We start from the raw sequence: 16,453 nt of genomic DNA, 5'->3' as shown, positions 1-16,453 counted from the left end.
ACCACAGCAGAGACCCCGTCCACCACTGTCTTTGTAGAGGGAAGCAGTACTGTCCAACCACCCACAGAAACATCAGCTCCAAGCATTTTGTCCACAACATCCAAATCATCTACAGCAACTGAAACAACTGGAATAGTAACAACAACTGAGACTGTTACTGAGAACGAACTGAGCACTTCTGAGACAACATTGTCCACCACCAGGCCACCAAAGGTGGTAACAACTGGCCAAACAATCCAGCCTACAACTACAGCCACAACTACTGTGGAGGAGCTTACTGGAACATCACCTGAATCTTCAACACCATCAAGCACATCCGTCCCTGTGAGACAAACCTCACCAGCCATAATATCCACTCAACCAACAACACTAACAAAGACAACTGCTGTACCAGTCACTACACTTGTGTCCACAACAGTGAGTGTTGAATCATCCACTGAATTTGAGGTCAGCACTCAGAGTCCATCTTCAACAACAAAACCAATCAAAGCAGAAACAACACTTTCAACCACCACAGCAGAGACCCCGTCCACCACTGTCTTTGTAGAGGGAAGCAGTACTGTCCAACCACCCACAGAAACATCAGCTCCAAGCATTTTGTCCACAACATCCAAATCATCTACAGCAACTGAAACAACTGGAATAGTAACAACAACTGAGACTGTTACTGAGAACGAACTGAGCACTTCTGAGACAACATTGTCCACCACCAGGCCACCAAAGGTGGTAACAACTGGCCAAACAATCCAGCCTACAACTACAGCCACAACTACTGTGGAGGAGCTTACTGGAACATCAGCTGAATCTTCAACACCGTCAAGCACATCCGTCCCCGTGAGACAAACATCACCAGCCATAACATCCACTCAACCAATAACAGTAACAAAGACAACTGCTGTACCAGTCACTACACTTGTGTCCACAACAGTGAGTGTTGAATCGTCCACTGAATTTGAGGTCAGCACTCAGAGTCCATCTTCAACAACAAACCAATCAAAGCTGAAACAACACTTTCAACCACCACAGCAGAGACCCCGTCCACCACTGTCCTTGTAGAGGGAAGTAGTACTGTCCAACCACCCACAGAAACATCAGCTCCAAGCATTTTGTCCACAACATCCAAATCATCTACAGCAACTGAAACAACTGGAATAGTAACAACAACTGAGACTGTTACTGAGAACGAACTGAGCACTTCTGAGACAACATTGTCCACCACCAGGCCACCAAAGGTGGTAACAACTGGCCAAACAATCCAGCCTACAACTACAGCCACAACTACTGTGGAGGAGCTTACCGGAACATCACCTGAATCTTCAACACCATCAAGCACATCCGTCCCTGTGAGACAAACCTCACCAGCCATAACATCCACTCAACCAACAACACTAACAAAGACAACTGCTGTACCTGTCACTACACTTGTGTCCACAACGGTGAGTGTTGAATCATCCACTGAATTTGAGGTCAGCACTCAGAGTCCATCTTCAACAACAAAACCAATCAAAGCTGAAACAACACTTTCAACCACCACAGCAGAGACCCCGTCCACCACTGTCCTTGTAGAGGGAAGTAGTACTGTCCAACCACCCACAGAAACATCAGCTCCAAGCATTTTGTCCACAACATCCAAATCATCTACAGCAACTGAAACAACTGGAATAGTAACAACAACTGAGACTGTTACTGAGAACGAACTGAGCACTTCTGAGACAACATTGTCCACCACCAGGCCACCAAAGGTGGTGACAACTGGCCAAACAATCCAGCCTACAACTACAGCCACAACTACTGTGGAGGAGCTTACGGGAACATCACCTGAATCTTCAACACCATCAAGCACATCCGTCCCTGTGAGACAAACCTCACCAGCCATAACATCCACTCAACCAACAACACTAACAAAGACAACTGCTGTACCTGTCACTACACTTGTGTCCACAACGGTGAGTGTTGAATCATCCACTGAATTTGAGGTCAGCACTCAGAGTCCATCTTCAACAACAAAACCAATCAAAGCAGAAACAACACTTTCAACCACCACAGCAGAGACCCCGTCCACCACTGTCCTTGTAGAGGGAAGCAGTACTGTCCAACCACCCACAGAAACATCAGCTCCAAGCATTTTGTCCACAACATCCAAATCATCTACAGCAACTGAAACAACTGGAATAGTAACAACAACTGAGACTGTTACTGAGAACGAACTGAGCACTTCTGAGACAACATTGTCCACCACCAGGCCACCAAAGGTGGTAACAACTGGCCAAACAATCCAGCCTACAACTACAGCCACAACTACTGTGGAGGAGCTTACTGGAACATCACCTGAATCTTCAACACCATCAAGCACATCCGTCCCTGTGAGACAAACCTCACCAGCCATAATATCCACTCAACCAACAACACTAACAAAGACAACTGCTGTACCAGTCACTACACTTGTGTCCACAACAGTGAGTGTTGAATCATCCACTGAATTTGAAGTCAGCACTCAGAGTCCATCTTCAACAACAAAACCAATCAAAGCTGAAACAACACTTTCAACCACCACAGCAGAGACCCCGTCCACCACTGTCCTTGTAGAGGGAAGCAGTACTGTCCAACCACCCACAGAAACATCAGCTCCAAGCATTTTGTCCACAACATCCAAATCATCTACAGCAACTGAAACAACTGGAATAGTAACAACAACTGAGACTGTTACCGAGAACGAACTGAGCACTTCTGAGACAACATTGTCCACCACCAGGCCACCAAAGGTGGTAACAACTGGCCAAACAATCCAGCCTACAACTACAGCCACAACTACTGTGGAGGAGCTTACGGGAACATCACCTGAATCTTCAACACCATCAAGCACATCCGTCCCTGTGAGACAAACCTCACCAGCCATAACATCCACTCAACCAACAACACTAACAAAGACAACTGCTGTACCTGTCACTACACTTGTGTCCACAACGGTGAGTGTTGAATCATCCACTGAATTTGAGGTCAGCACTCAGAGTCCATCTTCAACAACAAAACCAATCAAAGCAGAAACAACACTTTCAACCACCACAGCAGAGACCCCGTCCACCACTGTCCTTGTAGAGGGAAGCAGTACTGTCCAACCACCCACAGAAACATCAGCTCCAAGCATTTTGTCCACAACATCCAAATCATCTACAGCAACTGAAACAACTGGAATAGTAACAACAACTGAGACTGTTACTGAGAACGAACTGAGCACTTCTGAGACAACATTGTCCACCACCAGGCCACCAAAGGTGGTAACAACTGGCCAAACAATCCAGCCTACAACTACAGCCACAACTACTGTGGAGGAGCTTACTGGAACATCACCTGAATCTTTAACACCATCAAGCACATCCGTCCCTGTGAGACAAACCTCACCAGCCATAATATCCACTCAACCAACAACACTAACAAAGACAACTGCTGTACCAGTCACTACACTTGTGTCCACAACAGTGAGTGTTGAATCATCCACTGAATTTGAAGTCAGCACTCAGAGTCCATCTTCAACAACAAAACCAATCAAAGCTGAAACAACACTTTCAACCACCACAGCAGAGACCCCGTCCACCACTGTCCTTGTAGAGGGAAGCAGTACTGTCCAACCACCCACAGAAACATCAGCTCCAAGCATTTTGTCCACAACATCCAAATCATCTACAGCAACTGAAACAACTGGAATAGTAACAACAACTGAGACTGTTACTGAGAACGAACTGAGCACTTCTGAGACAACATTGTCCACCACCAGGCCACCAAAGGTGGTAACAACTGGCCAAACAATCCAGCCTACAACTACAGCCACAACTACTGTGGAGGAGCTTACTGGAACATCAGCTGAATCTTCAACACCGTCAAGCACATCCGTCCCCGTGAGACAAACATCACCAGCCATAACATCCACTCAACCAATAACAGTAACAAAGACAACTGCTGTACCAGTCACTACACTTGTGTCCACAACAGTGAGTGTTGAATCGTCCACTGAATTTGAGGTCAGCACTCAGAGTCCATCTTCAACAACAAAACCAATCAAAGCTGAAACAACACTTTCAACCACCACAGCAGAGACCCCGTCCACCACTGTCCTTGTAGAGGGAAGTAGTACTGTCCAACCACCCACAGAAACATCAGCTCCAAGCATTTTGTCCACAACATCCAAATCATCTACAGCAACTGAAACAACTGGAATAGTAACAACAACTGAGACTGTTACTGAGAACGAACTGAGCACTTCTGAGACAACATTGTCCACCACCAGGCCACCAAAGGTGGTAACAACTGGCCAAACAATCCAGCCTACAACTACAGCCACAACTACTGTGGAGGAGCTTACCGGAACATCACCTGAATCTTCAACACCATCAAGCACATCCGTCCCTGTGAGACAAACCTCACCAGCCATAACATCCACTCAACCAACAACACTAACAAAGACAACTGCTGTACCTGTCACTACACTTGTGTCCACAACGGTGAGTGTTGAATCATCCACTGAATTTGAGGTCAGCACTCAGAGTCCATCTTCAACAACAAAACCAATCAAAGCTGAAACAACACTTTCAACCACCACAGCAGAGACCCCGTCCACCACTGTCCTTGTAGAGGGAAGTAGTACTGTCCAACCACCCACAGAAACATCAGCTCCAAGCATTTTGTCCACAACATCCAAATCATCTACAGCAACTGAAACAACTGGAATAGTAACAACAACTGAGACTGTTACTGAGAACGAACTGAGCACTTCTGAGACAACATTGTCCACCACCAGGCCACCAAAGGTGGTGACAACTGGCCAAACAATCCAGCCTACAACTACAGCCACAACTACTGTGGAGGAGCTTACGGGAACATCACCTGAATCTTCAACACCATCAAGCACATCCGTCCCTGTGAGACAAACCTCACCAGCCATAACATCCACTCAACCAACAACACTAACAAAGACAACTGCTGTACCTGTCACTACACTTGTGTCCACAACGGTGAGTGTTGAATCATCCACTGAATTTGAGGTCAGCACTCAGAGTCCATCTTCAACAACAAAACCAATCAAAGCAGAAACAACACTTTCAACCACCACAGCAGAGACCCCGTCCACCACTGTCCTTGTAGAGGGAAGCAGTACTGTCCAACCACCCACAGAAACATCAGCTCCAAGCATTTTGTCCACAACATCCAAATCATCTACAGCAACTGAAACAACTGGAATAGTAACAACAACTGAGACTGTTACCGAGAACGAACTGAGCACTTCTGAGACAACATTGTCCACCACCAGGCCACCAAAGGTGGTAACAACTGGCCAAACAATCCAGCCTACAACTACAGCCACAACTACTGTGGAGGAGCTTACTGGAACATCAGCTGAATCTTCAACACCGTCAAGCACATCCGTCCCCGTGAGACAAACATCACCAGCCATAACATCCACTCAACCAATAACAGTAACAAAGACAACTGCTGTACCAGTCACTACACTTGTGTCCACAACAGTGAGTGTTGAATCGTCCACTGAATTTGAGGTCAGCACTCAGAGTCCATCTTCAACAACAAAACCAATCAAAGCTGAAACAACACTTTCAACCACCACAGCAGAGACCCCGTCCACCACTGTCCTTGTAGAGGGAAGTAGTACTGTCCAACCACCCACAGAAACATCAGCTCCAAGCATTTTGTCCACAACATCCAAATCATCTACAGCAACTGAAACAACTGGAATAGTAACAACAACTGAGACTGTTACTGAGAACGAACTGAGCACTTCTGAGACAACATTGTCCACCACCAGGCCACCAAAGGTGGTAACAACTGGCCAAACAATCCAGCCTACAACTACAGCCACAACTACTGTGGAGGAGCTTACCGGAACATCACCTGAATCTTCAACACCATCAAGCACATCCGTCCCTGTGAGACAAACCTCACCAGCCATAACATCCACTCAACCAACAACACTAACAAAGACAACTGCTGTACCTGTCACTACACTTGTGTCCACAACGGTGAGTGTTGAATCATCCACTGAATTTGAGGTCAGCACTCAGAGTCCATCTTCAACAACAAAACCAATCAAAGCTGAAACAACACTTTCAACCACCACAGCAGAGACCCCGTCCACCACTGTCCTTGTAGAGGGAAGCAGTACTGTCCAACCACCCACAGAAACATCAGCTCCAAGCATTTTGTCCACAACATCCAAATCATCTACAGCAACTGAAACAACTGGAATAGTAACAACAACTGAGACTGTTACTGAGAACGAACTGAGCACTTCTGAGACAACATTGTCCACCACCAGGCCACCAAAGGTGGTGACAACTGGCCAAACAATCCAGCCTACAACTACAGCCACAACTACTGTGGAGGAGCTTACGGGAACATCATCTGAATCTTCAACACCATCAAGCACATCCGTCCCTGTGAGACAAACCTCACCAGCCTTAACATCCACTCAACCAACAACACTCACAAAGACAACTGCTGTACCTGTCACTACACTTGTGTCCACAACAGTGAGTGTTGAATCATCCACTGAATTTGAGGTCAGCACTCAGAGTCCATCTTCAACAACAAAACCAATCAAAGCTGAAACAACACTTTCAACAACCACAGCAGAGACCCCGTCCACCACTGTCCTTGTAGAGGGAAGTAGTACTGTCCAACCACCCACAGAAACATCAGCTCCAAGCATTTTGTCCACAACATCCAAATCATCTACAGCAACTGAAACAACTGGAATAGTAACAACAACTGAGACTGTTACTGAGAACGAACTGAGCACTTCTGAGACAACATTGTCCACCACCAGGCCACCAAAGGTGGTAACAACTGGCCAAACAATCCAGCCTACAACTACAGCCACAACTACTGTGGAGGAGCTTACCGGAACATCAGCTGAATCTTCAACACCGTCAAGCACATCCGTCCCCGTGAGACAAACATCACCAGCCATAACATCCACTCAACCAATAACAGTAACAAAGACAACTGCTGTACCAGTCACTACACTTGTGTCCACAACAGTGAGTGTTGAATCATCCACTGAATTTGAGGTCAGCACTCAGAGTCCATCTTCAACAACAAAACCAATCAAAGCTGAAACAACACTTTCAACCACCACAGCAGAGACCCCGTCCACCACTGTCCTTGTAGAGGGAAGCAGTACTGTCCAACCACCCACAGAAACATCAGCTCCAAGCATTTTGTCCACAACATCCAAATCATCTACAGCAACTGAAACAACTGGAATAGTAACAACAACTGAGACTGTTACTGAGAACGAACTGAGCACTTCTGAGACAACATTGTCCACCACCAGGCCACCAAAGGTGGTGACAACTGGCCAAACAATCCAGCCGACAACTACAGCCACAACTACTGTGGAGGAGCTTACGGGAACATCACCTGAATCTTCAACACCATCAAGCACATCCGTCCCTGTGAGACAAACCTCACCAGCCATAACATCCACTCAACCAACAACACTAACAAAGACAACTGCTGTACCAGTCACTACACTTGTGTCCACAACAGTGAGTGTTGAATCATCCACTGAATTTGAGGTCAGCACTCAGAGTCCATCTTCAACAACAAAACCAATCAAAGCTGAAACAACACTTTCAACCACCACAGCAGAGACCCCGTCCACCACTGTCCTTGTAGAGGGAAGTAGTACTGTCCAACCACCCACAGAAACATCAGCTCCAAGCATTTTGTCCACAACATCCAAATCATCTACAGGAACTGAAACAACTGGAATAGTAACAACAAGTGAGACTGTTACTGAGAACGAACTGAGCACTTCTGAGACAACATTGTCCACCACCAGGCCACCAAAGGTGGTAACAACTGGCCAAACAATCCAGCCTACAACTACAGCCACAACTACTGTGGAGGAGCTTACCGGAACATCACCTGAATCTTCAACACCATCAAGCACATCCGTTCTCGTGAGAGAAACATCACCAGCCATAACATCCACTCAACCAACAACACTAACAAAAACAACTGCTGTACCAGTCACTACACTTGTGTCCACAACAGTGAGTGTTGAATCATCCACTGAATTTGAGGTCAGCACTCAGAGTCCATCTTCAACAACAAAACCAATCAAAGCTGAAACAACACTTTCAACCACCACAGCATCCATCCCATCCACTACTTTCAATGTTGTGGAGGGAAGTACTACTGTGCAGCCATCAGCTCCAAGCATTTTGTCCACAACATCCAAATCATCTACAGCAACTGAAACAACTGGAATAATAACAACAACTGAGACTGTTACTGAGAACGAACTGAGCACTTCTGAGACAACGTTGTCCACCACCAGGCCACCAAAGGTGGTAACAACTGGACAAACAAGCCAACCGACAACTACAGCCACAACCACTTTAGAAGAAGGAACAACGTTAGAAACAACCAAATCAACAGTTTCACCAGTTGTTACTACAAACGTTTTCTACTCATCTTCATCCATGGATACCTCAATTGCTCCCATTACAAAAACACTACCATTTTTCACTCTCACCATTCCAGTGACTACAGACTCTCTTTTCTCAACTACCTCAGAGTTTTGTTGCTTTGTGAATGGGACAAATTTCCAGTCAGGTATAGACACATTATATGCTCCTGTTTTTCTTTTAAATATTAGATAACTGAGAAACTAAAATTGTCTGAATTTTATTTTCAGGTGATATCATTTATAATGTTACCGATGGCTTTGGTTGGTGCTTCACTGCATACTGTGATGAAAGTTGTAATATCGTGAAGATTTCAACATCTTGTGTAACCACTCCTTCACCATCTACTCCTCCTGAAACAACCACATATTCTAGTTCATCAACAGCAGGCACAAACGAACCAAAGACGATAATCTCTACAACTAGTGCAATCACTGAAGAAACTACACCCTCTCGGCCAAGGTGTGATGCCATTGATCCACCTAGACAGGTACATTTTCAAATAATCTGTTTTTTATATGTGAAATGTCAATGGAAAAACTAAATCTAAATTCATTGTATCTATGGCCTGCATTTGGCCATAGGTGGAATTATAAAATGACACACTCATTAGTGAAGGCATGTAATTATTTGATCTGAAACTGATTGGATTTACTTGTTGTCATTTGTTAATTGGTCAAATTATGATTATTTTTACATAACCTGACAAGATTTATTGGTTTTGCAGCCCAATGAGACTTGGTGGAGTGAATGTCAAATGTGTGAGTGTGACAGCAAAACACTGACAGTCATTTGCCGGCCTGTAAACTGTCCTGATTTACCACCTATTACCTGCGATAAACCTGGAGAAATCCTTATTACAGTAGTAGCAATTGACTGCTGTGAGATCCATAATTGCAGTAAGTTTTAGAACAGATCATACCACATAACATGTTAAGTACTATTCATTTTATTTATTTCTTAAGCACTATTTCTCAACTATTCAGCTTGAACCATAAAATTAAGTTTAAAGAAATAAAGTTGAATTACTCACCAATAATGTTAACTATTATTCTCCAGCTTGCAATCCGAGTCTGTGTCCTACTCCACCACAGCAATGTCAACCTGGATTCACACTTACCCCAGTCATAACTGCAGATGCCTGCTGTCCAGAGTATATTTGCTGTGAGTATATGATCCACTTATTCTCAGTAAACACTACAGTTCTTCAATGTTGTACGTTGCATTCATTCATTCGTTATTGTCTACAGCACCCATGGAAGTCTGTGTCCAAAATAACACAGTATATCAGGTAAAACAAGCTATGATGGGTTCATAATATAAATATGTATCTTAGAAAATATCTAAAACACCTTCATCCCCTCTAACTATCTAGCCTGGCTCGAATATACCAAGTGACGATCCCTGTACGCAGTGTCTGTGTGGACAGGAGACTGATCCTGAAACTAACCTTCTTGCTCCAGAGTGTCATTCGTTGGCCTGCATGATGTACTGTCCTGAGGAGGTATAGGATATTTACATCTGAATGAAGGACTAGTTCTGTTGGTTTATAAATGCTGCTGTTTAAAAAAAAAATCAAACCAGTTTGAACCACGGTGTCCTTTAGGTCAAATATTGAATTCGCTTACTTTTCTCACTGAATAAAAAGCTGAATTTTCAAGATCTGCAATGGACAGAACAACAGACCTTTGTTGTGTCGAGCACTGAGCAGTCAAATACAGACTATTTTAGGTTCAAGTGGTATATGGAATTTGGATGCAGGCAGAGTACGGCTGTTTGTAAAGCATACAGCACTGTCTGCTGCTAAACACTAGCTTAGAGCGCCATCTGCAGTTAAACTCTACACTAGAGAGCCATCTGCTGCTAAACACTTGCCTAGACCACCATCTGCAGTTAAACTCTACCCTAGAGTGCCATCTGCTGCTAAACACTTGCCTAGAGCTCCGTCTGCCTTCCAAACACTAGCTTAGAGTGTCATCTGCTGCTAAACACTAGCATAGAGCACCATCTGCTGCTAAACACTTGCCTAGAACTCCGTCTGCCTTCCAAACACTTGCCTAGAGCGCCATCTGCTGCTAAACACTTGCCAAGAGCGCCATCTGCTGCTAAATACTAGCCTAGAGCACCATCTGCAGTTAAACACTTGCCTAGAGCGCCATCTGCTGCTAAACACTAGCCTAGAGCAACTGACGTTTCGAGACTAAGTGTTTCAAAACACTGTACCGAAGCATGATCTCACCCAGGTCAAGTGACTAAGCTGTTTCAAAACACCAGGTCACGTGACTAAAGTGATTCAAAGCATATAGGCTAGTGGAATGTACATGTGCACAGAGTAACAGCAGAGCGCCATCTGCTGTTAAAATAGCCTAGAGCACTATCTACTGTTAAAAACTAGCCTAGAGCGCCATCTGCTGTTAAACTAGCCTAGAGCACTATCTACTGTTAAAAACTAGCCTAGAGCGCCATCTGCTGTTAAACTAGCCTAGAGCACTATCTACTGTTAAAAACTAGCCTAGAGCGCCATCTGCTGTTGAACTCTAGCCTACAGCTTCATCTACTGTTGAAAACTAGCCTAGAGCACCATCTATTGTTTAATTCAAGCCTAGAGCTCCATCTACTGTTAAAAACTAGCCTCGAGCGCCATCTACTGTTAAAAATTAGCATAGAGCTCCATCTACTGTTAAAAATTAGCATAGAGCTCCATCTACTGTTAAAAATTAGCATAGAGCTCCATCTACTGTTAAAAACTAGCCTAAAGCGCCATCTGCTGTTAAAATCTCTAATAATCAATGATTTGGACAAAAAAAGAACCAATTTCTCTAACTCTCAATGTCTGAATAGTTTTAAAATGTCCTGATATTCTAGAAATAACATGACTGTGTTCGGTTTGCTTATAAATGCTGTTGTTTTTAATAAAATTAAATGAAATTCAGCTTTTTAAATGCACTCGATGTAATGCCATTTCCCTTTTATGCATCAATTCCCATGCCATATCATGTAATTTTCCTTTTTTTCCTGTAGACTCACGAGTACCGGAAACTTCCCGGTCAGTGCTGTGGAGAGTGTGTCAGCACCGAATGTGTTGTCGTGCATGACAACATTACAGTTAACATTCCGGTAGGCTCTTTACATTACATTTATTCAAGCATTTTGACAAGCGTGAAGTGCATTTTATAACATGAACTGACCCTTTTAACTATACTGAGAATCTGTATATTTCTCCACTAACAGGTTAACCAAACATGGCAGCCAGATGACAAATGCCTGACATTCAGGTGTGAACGAAACAATGGGGTTTCAATGCCAGTCGAAATAAAGACAGTGTGTCCTGCTTTTAATCCTGCAGATTGCATCCCAGTAAGTGGATTCAGATTATGTGGTTTCAGCCATTGATATTTAGGACTAAATCAAGTCAAAGGTTAATGCTTTTTCTGTTTCAACAGGGAACAGAGACGTTAGATGCTGACGGCTGCTGCCCTACCTGTGAGTATACAATAGATTCAGTGTGCATTACAGTTGCATGAGTTAGAAAATACATGGATGTGCCATTTGAATCTTGAGATGCATCTCAAACAGTTTGGTTCTGCTTTCACTTGGTATTAAGATCTGATCACAAGTAATCAGTCGAGATTCATTATCATTTCTACTGGGTGTAAACATGGCTCCAATTATGCCTCTTGTGGGCACTTCTGTTGGGTGACATCTAGATGGGATACAGCTGCAGATACATTCATTCATTCATTTTCTTTTCGGCTTAGTCCCTTTATTAATCCGGGGTCGCCACAGAGGAATGAACCGCCAACTTATCCAGCATTAGTTTTACACAGCGGATGCCCTTCCACCCGCAATCCATCACTGGGAAACATCCATGCACTCTCATTCACTCACATACACTATGGACGATTTAGCCTACCCAATTCACCTACTTGTTGGAGAAACCGGAGCACCCAGAGAAAACCCACGCAGAATATGCAAACTCCACACAGAAACACCAACTGACCTAGCCGAGGCTCGAACCAGTGACCTTCTTGCTGTGAGGCGATTGTGCTACCTACTGCGCCACCATGCTGCAGATACATCAGATATTTTCACATTACTGTGAGGGCTGGGTTTACGGTAGACATTAATAAAACACAATTAATGGGTATTCTCATTAACCGGCTGCAGCTGTATGCCTTTTTAGCAAAAACCCTTGTGTTGAGACTTCATTAAACCCCTTCCCTCCTATTTTGTCATGCTTTCCGTCACTTTTAAATTACCCAAATCTATGTTATTCAGCTTCAGTTTTGGTCATAATCTGTCTTTTGGTGCAAAGAAAGTAAAGTATGGTTACAAATACCAAGTTTCAGAGCATTATAACAAAATAAATAAGATTTAATTACATGTACACCTAAAACCAAAGTCTAATGTGTTTTCATTGCAAGTGGAAAAGCTCAAAACATTTATTCAGTATTCTTGTGATCAGATTGACAAAAATGCACGTTAATACTAAACAGAGCCATAAAGGACCAAAGGGAACAGCACTATTCATACTATTTGAAAACATGACATTGAGTAACACTTACCTAATGCTCTTTATTTCTCATAGGTACACTGGAAAACAAATGTAACGTCCAGAAAAACAGCACCTTCTTGGTCAGCAAAGGCTGTATAAGCAGCACACCTGTGGAAATAACCTCTTGCTCAGGCTTGTGTGGAACCTCATCAATGTGAGTGCCAAAATCCTCTATTTCTAAATATATGTGACCCTGGAGCCCAAAAGCAGTCTTAAATTGTACCAGTTTATTCGTGGGAATAGCCAACAATACACTGTATGTGTTATAAATGTATCATAAAAGGCGCACTAAGCAATTTTTGTCAAAAATTGTTTGTTTTTTTTAAAGCACCTTTTTTGACCCGCCCCTTTTTGATATATAGTTATGCTTGTAGCTACTAGACATGCCTCATACTGATTGGCTGCGTTTGTGTTTTGAGTAATGGTCGACAATAGGGTTAAAAGCATTTTCTAAAAATATCTAAGTGCACAATTAATTATTAGTAATATGCATGGCTTAGAGCAGTGTTTCCCAACCCTGTTCCTGGAGGCACACCAACAGTACATATTTTGGATGTCTCCATTATCTGACCCATTCATTTCAGGTGTTGGAGTCTCTTCTGATGTTATGATAAGTTGATTCAGGTGTGTTTGATTAGGGAGAGGTTGAAAATGTGGACGGTTGGTGTGCCTTCAGGAACAGGGTTGGGAAACACTGGCTTAGAGCTTAGTTTGGCCAACTTTATGCAGTCTTTATCCCCTATTTTCACAATATTTGGATTCCAGATTTTCAAATAGTTGTATCTCGGCCAGATATTCTCCAGTTCTAACAAACCATCTATCAATGGACAGCTTATTTATTCAGTTTCAGATGATGTATGCATTGCACAAATTCAGCCTTATGGTTTTGTGGTCCAGGGTCACATACATTTAAAGACAACATTATTAGCCTTCCTGTGAACTTTTATTTATTTTCATCAAATATTCCCCAGGTGATGTTTGACAGATTTTTCCCAGCATATCCTATTGTATTTGTCCTTCTGTAGAAAGTCTCAGTTCTAATAGTTTGGCTGAAATAAATGGTATTTTTAACTAATTTAAAAATGGCTAAGGTTAATATTATAAGCCCCCTTAGGAAATAACTTTTTTTTTAATTGGCTACAGAACAAACCACTGTTGTTCAGTGACTTGCTCAACTTAATCAAGCCTTTAAACTGCACTTTAAGCTTAAATAACTAGCTAAAAATAACCAGAAATTAGTATGTACAGTCATCACGGCAAAGAGAATAGAAATTAGTTATTAAGGGTCCCTTGAAGTGCTTTAAAACGGGCATTTTTATTCGATGTTTGACGTAATCTCAAATGAAACATAAAGAGAGGGAGGGGCAAAGTGTAGCTCCTCCCCTTTTGGGGCAATATAAAAATAGCAGCATCAAATGAAAAGAAAGGGGCGGGGCATGTCAGATACTAGAGAGCATCTGATTGGTCAGAAGACTTGATAAACTAAAGTATGAGGTGACTTGAATATCTGTTAAGCGGGAGTAACAATCTGCAAGCTTTACATGTTTATATTAGTTTTATATTACATTTATAATGTGAATTTTGTCACCGTTTTGGTGCACACGAGCTTATAGATATCCTAAAAACAAACAATACTGATATTAACATCTAAAAAAACTTTCATGGGACATTTATTTTCATTAGTTATTAGTTATTAGTTAAACTTATTAGGTTTACAAATCAAACAAACCTCTTTATATTAAAAATAAAATATATATATAAATAATATAATAATAAAATAATTCAAATGTAATAATTTATTCTTCAACCAAGTTTCTTTTTTGTGCTATGAACTGTAAACCAGTCATACCACACTGCTAATGAACACTGACTTTTCTCTTCATTGTGTTGAAACAGATACTCAGCAGAAGCAAACGCTCTTGTCCACTCATGCTCTTGCTGTCAAGAAACAACCACCAGCACAAAGGAAGTGACTCTGAACTGCCCAGATGGGTCAAACATCAACTTCTCCTACATTTACATCGAGTCTTGTGGCTGCAAGGCATCTGACTGCCCTGATCAGTCCGCTAACAGGAGACTACGCCGGAGGAGGAAGTGAACTTTAAACCCTGTACTCTAGAAATGTATCTTATAGTATAAACCTGTACATTTTGAAATGTTTGAGATAATAATCTTTATGGTGTCGTGAGAATGACAGCTCTTTTGTTTCTTGTCTAGTAGCTCTTAATAAACGAATGCAAACTGATGATCGGTTCAAATGCTTCATTTTTATGGAAGTATCCATATAATGCATACACACCGGGAAGGCAATCAGTACACATTTCCAACATTTTTCAAAATATCTTCTTTTGTGTTAAACAGAAGACAAAGTGCATGCAGTTTTGAAACAAGTAAGGGAAGTAAATAATGGCAGAGTTCTTCTTTTTGGGGTGAACTAGCCCCTAAATCTAAAGTCTGGTTGGTACTGCCCTTTACAAACCAGCGTCAGATGTCCTTTTGAGAGCATAATCAAAACATTAAAAGCAATTATGAAATCATTTCAAGAGTTCACACTTAGCTCACGATTTATACATAGCTTGTTTGGCATGCTGTCCCGGGAGAGAGCCCTGAGCTCAAGGTATCCTCGAGCCCAGGGCTCCCTCCTTTCACAGGGCGAGGGGAGACTGAGCTCAGGTCGATCTGAAACTCCCCCGCTGCTGAGGCCAAGGTGAACTTCCTGAGAGTAAGACATTAGAAAAAGATTTAGGCTTATTTTATCAATAATATAGAGCAGAACAGAAACACCAGATGGCCTAGTGAAGACCCAACGCCATTGGTATTCTTGCTGTGAGGCAAACGTGCTAGTCATTAGGCCACCGTGCCGCCCATTCTTGATAAAGGTGGAAGAAGGGGAGGAGGGGGGTTTCTTCCAGACGAAGATAGTTGTAGAGAGGAAATGAGGATATATATAGTTACTTGGGATCCTTTGATTGGAGGATCATGATTAGCTAATGTGGACCAGCTGGGTCAATCATGAGTACATGCTCCTCTCGAAATTAGTTTAACATTTAAACTTCCTCTATTACCATTAAATATGAAGTGTATGTGGGGGGTGGGGGAGTCAAAAATGGGTTTTCAAGCATCAAAACTGTAAAATTATAATAGTCGGAATAATTGCTATAGTATGTAGACAATGACTATATAATTCATACACTTGGAATGCAATTGGTACACATTTCCAACATTTTTCAAAACATCTGCTTTTGTGTAGCTCTTAATAAACAAATGCAAACTGACTTCATTCATGATCACTCGCTTTTGCTCGCTTTTAACTGCAGCAGATCGTCTTGACCATGTCTATATGCACTGAGCTGCTGCCATGTGATTGGCCGACTAGAAATTTGCGTTAACGAGCAGTTAGACAGGTGTACCTAAT

General features: G+C 42.6%; 1 protein-coding gene across 1 annotated transcript in view; it reads left to right on the top strand.

Moving 5' to 3' along the window:
- The window catches only part of LOC130231473 (mucin-2), a 46,398-nt gene extending 31,133 nt beyond the window's left edge, over nucleotides 1-15,265 (top strand). The window contains exons 29-39 of the mRNA XM_056460806.1: nucleotides 1,135-8,631; nucleotides 8,714-8,973; nucleotides 9,211-9,382; nucleotides 9,543-9,647; nucleotides 9,734-9,774; nucleotides 9,859-9,987; nucleotides 11,505-11,600; nucleotides 11,715-11,840; nucleotides 11,927-11,966; nucleotides 13,072-13,192; nucleotides 14,935-15,265. Of these exons, the coding sequence (XP_056316781.1) occupies nucleotides 1,135-8,631; nucleotides 8,714-8,973; nucleotides 9,211-9,382; nucleotides 9,543-9,647; nucleotides 9,734-9,774; nucleotides 9,859-9,987; nucleotides 11,505-11,600; nucleotides 11,715-11,840; nucleotides 11,927-11,966; nucleotides 13,072-13,192; nucleotides 14,935-15,136 (8,789 nt within the window). The 3' untranslated portion in view covers nucleotides 15,137-15,265. The remainder of the gene's footprint in view (nucleotides 1-1,134; nucleotides 8,632-8,713; nucleotides 8,974-9,210; nucleotides 9,383-9,542; nucleotides 9,648-9,733; nucleotides 9,775-9,858; nucleotides 9,988-11,504; nucleotides 11,601-11,714; nucleotides 11,841-11,926; nucleotides 11,967-13,071; nucleotides 13,193-14,934) is intronic.
- The last annotated feature ends 1,188 nt before the right edge of the window (nucleotides 15,266-16,453 follow it).

This window comes from Danio aesculapii, chromosome 7, assembly GCF_903798145.1.
Source record: "Danio aesculapii chromosome 7, fDanAes4.1, whole genome shotgun sequence".
Classification (NCBI taxonomy): domain Eukaryota; kingdom Metazoa; phylum Chordata; class Actinopteri; order Cypriniformes; family Danionidae; genus Danio; species Danio aesculapii.
The sequence above is the reverse complement of the archived record's forward strand: the minus strand, read 5'-3'. Positions and strand labels throughout refer to the sequence as shown.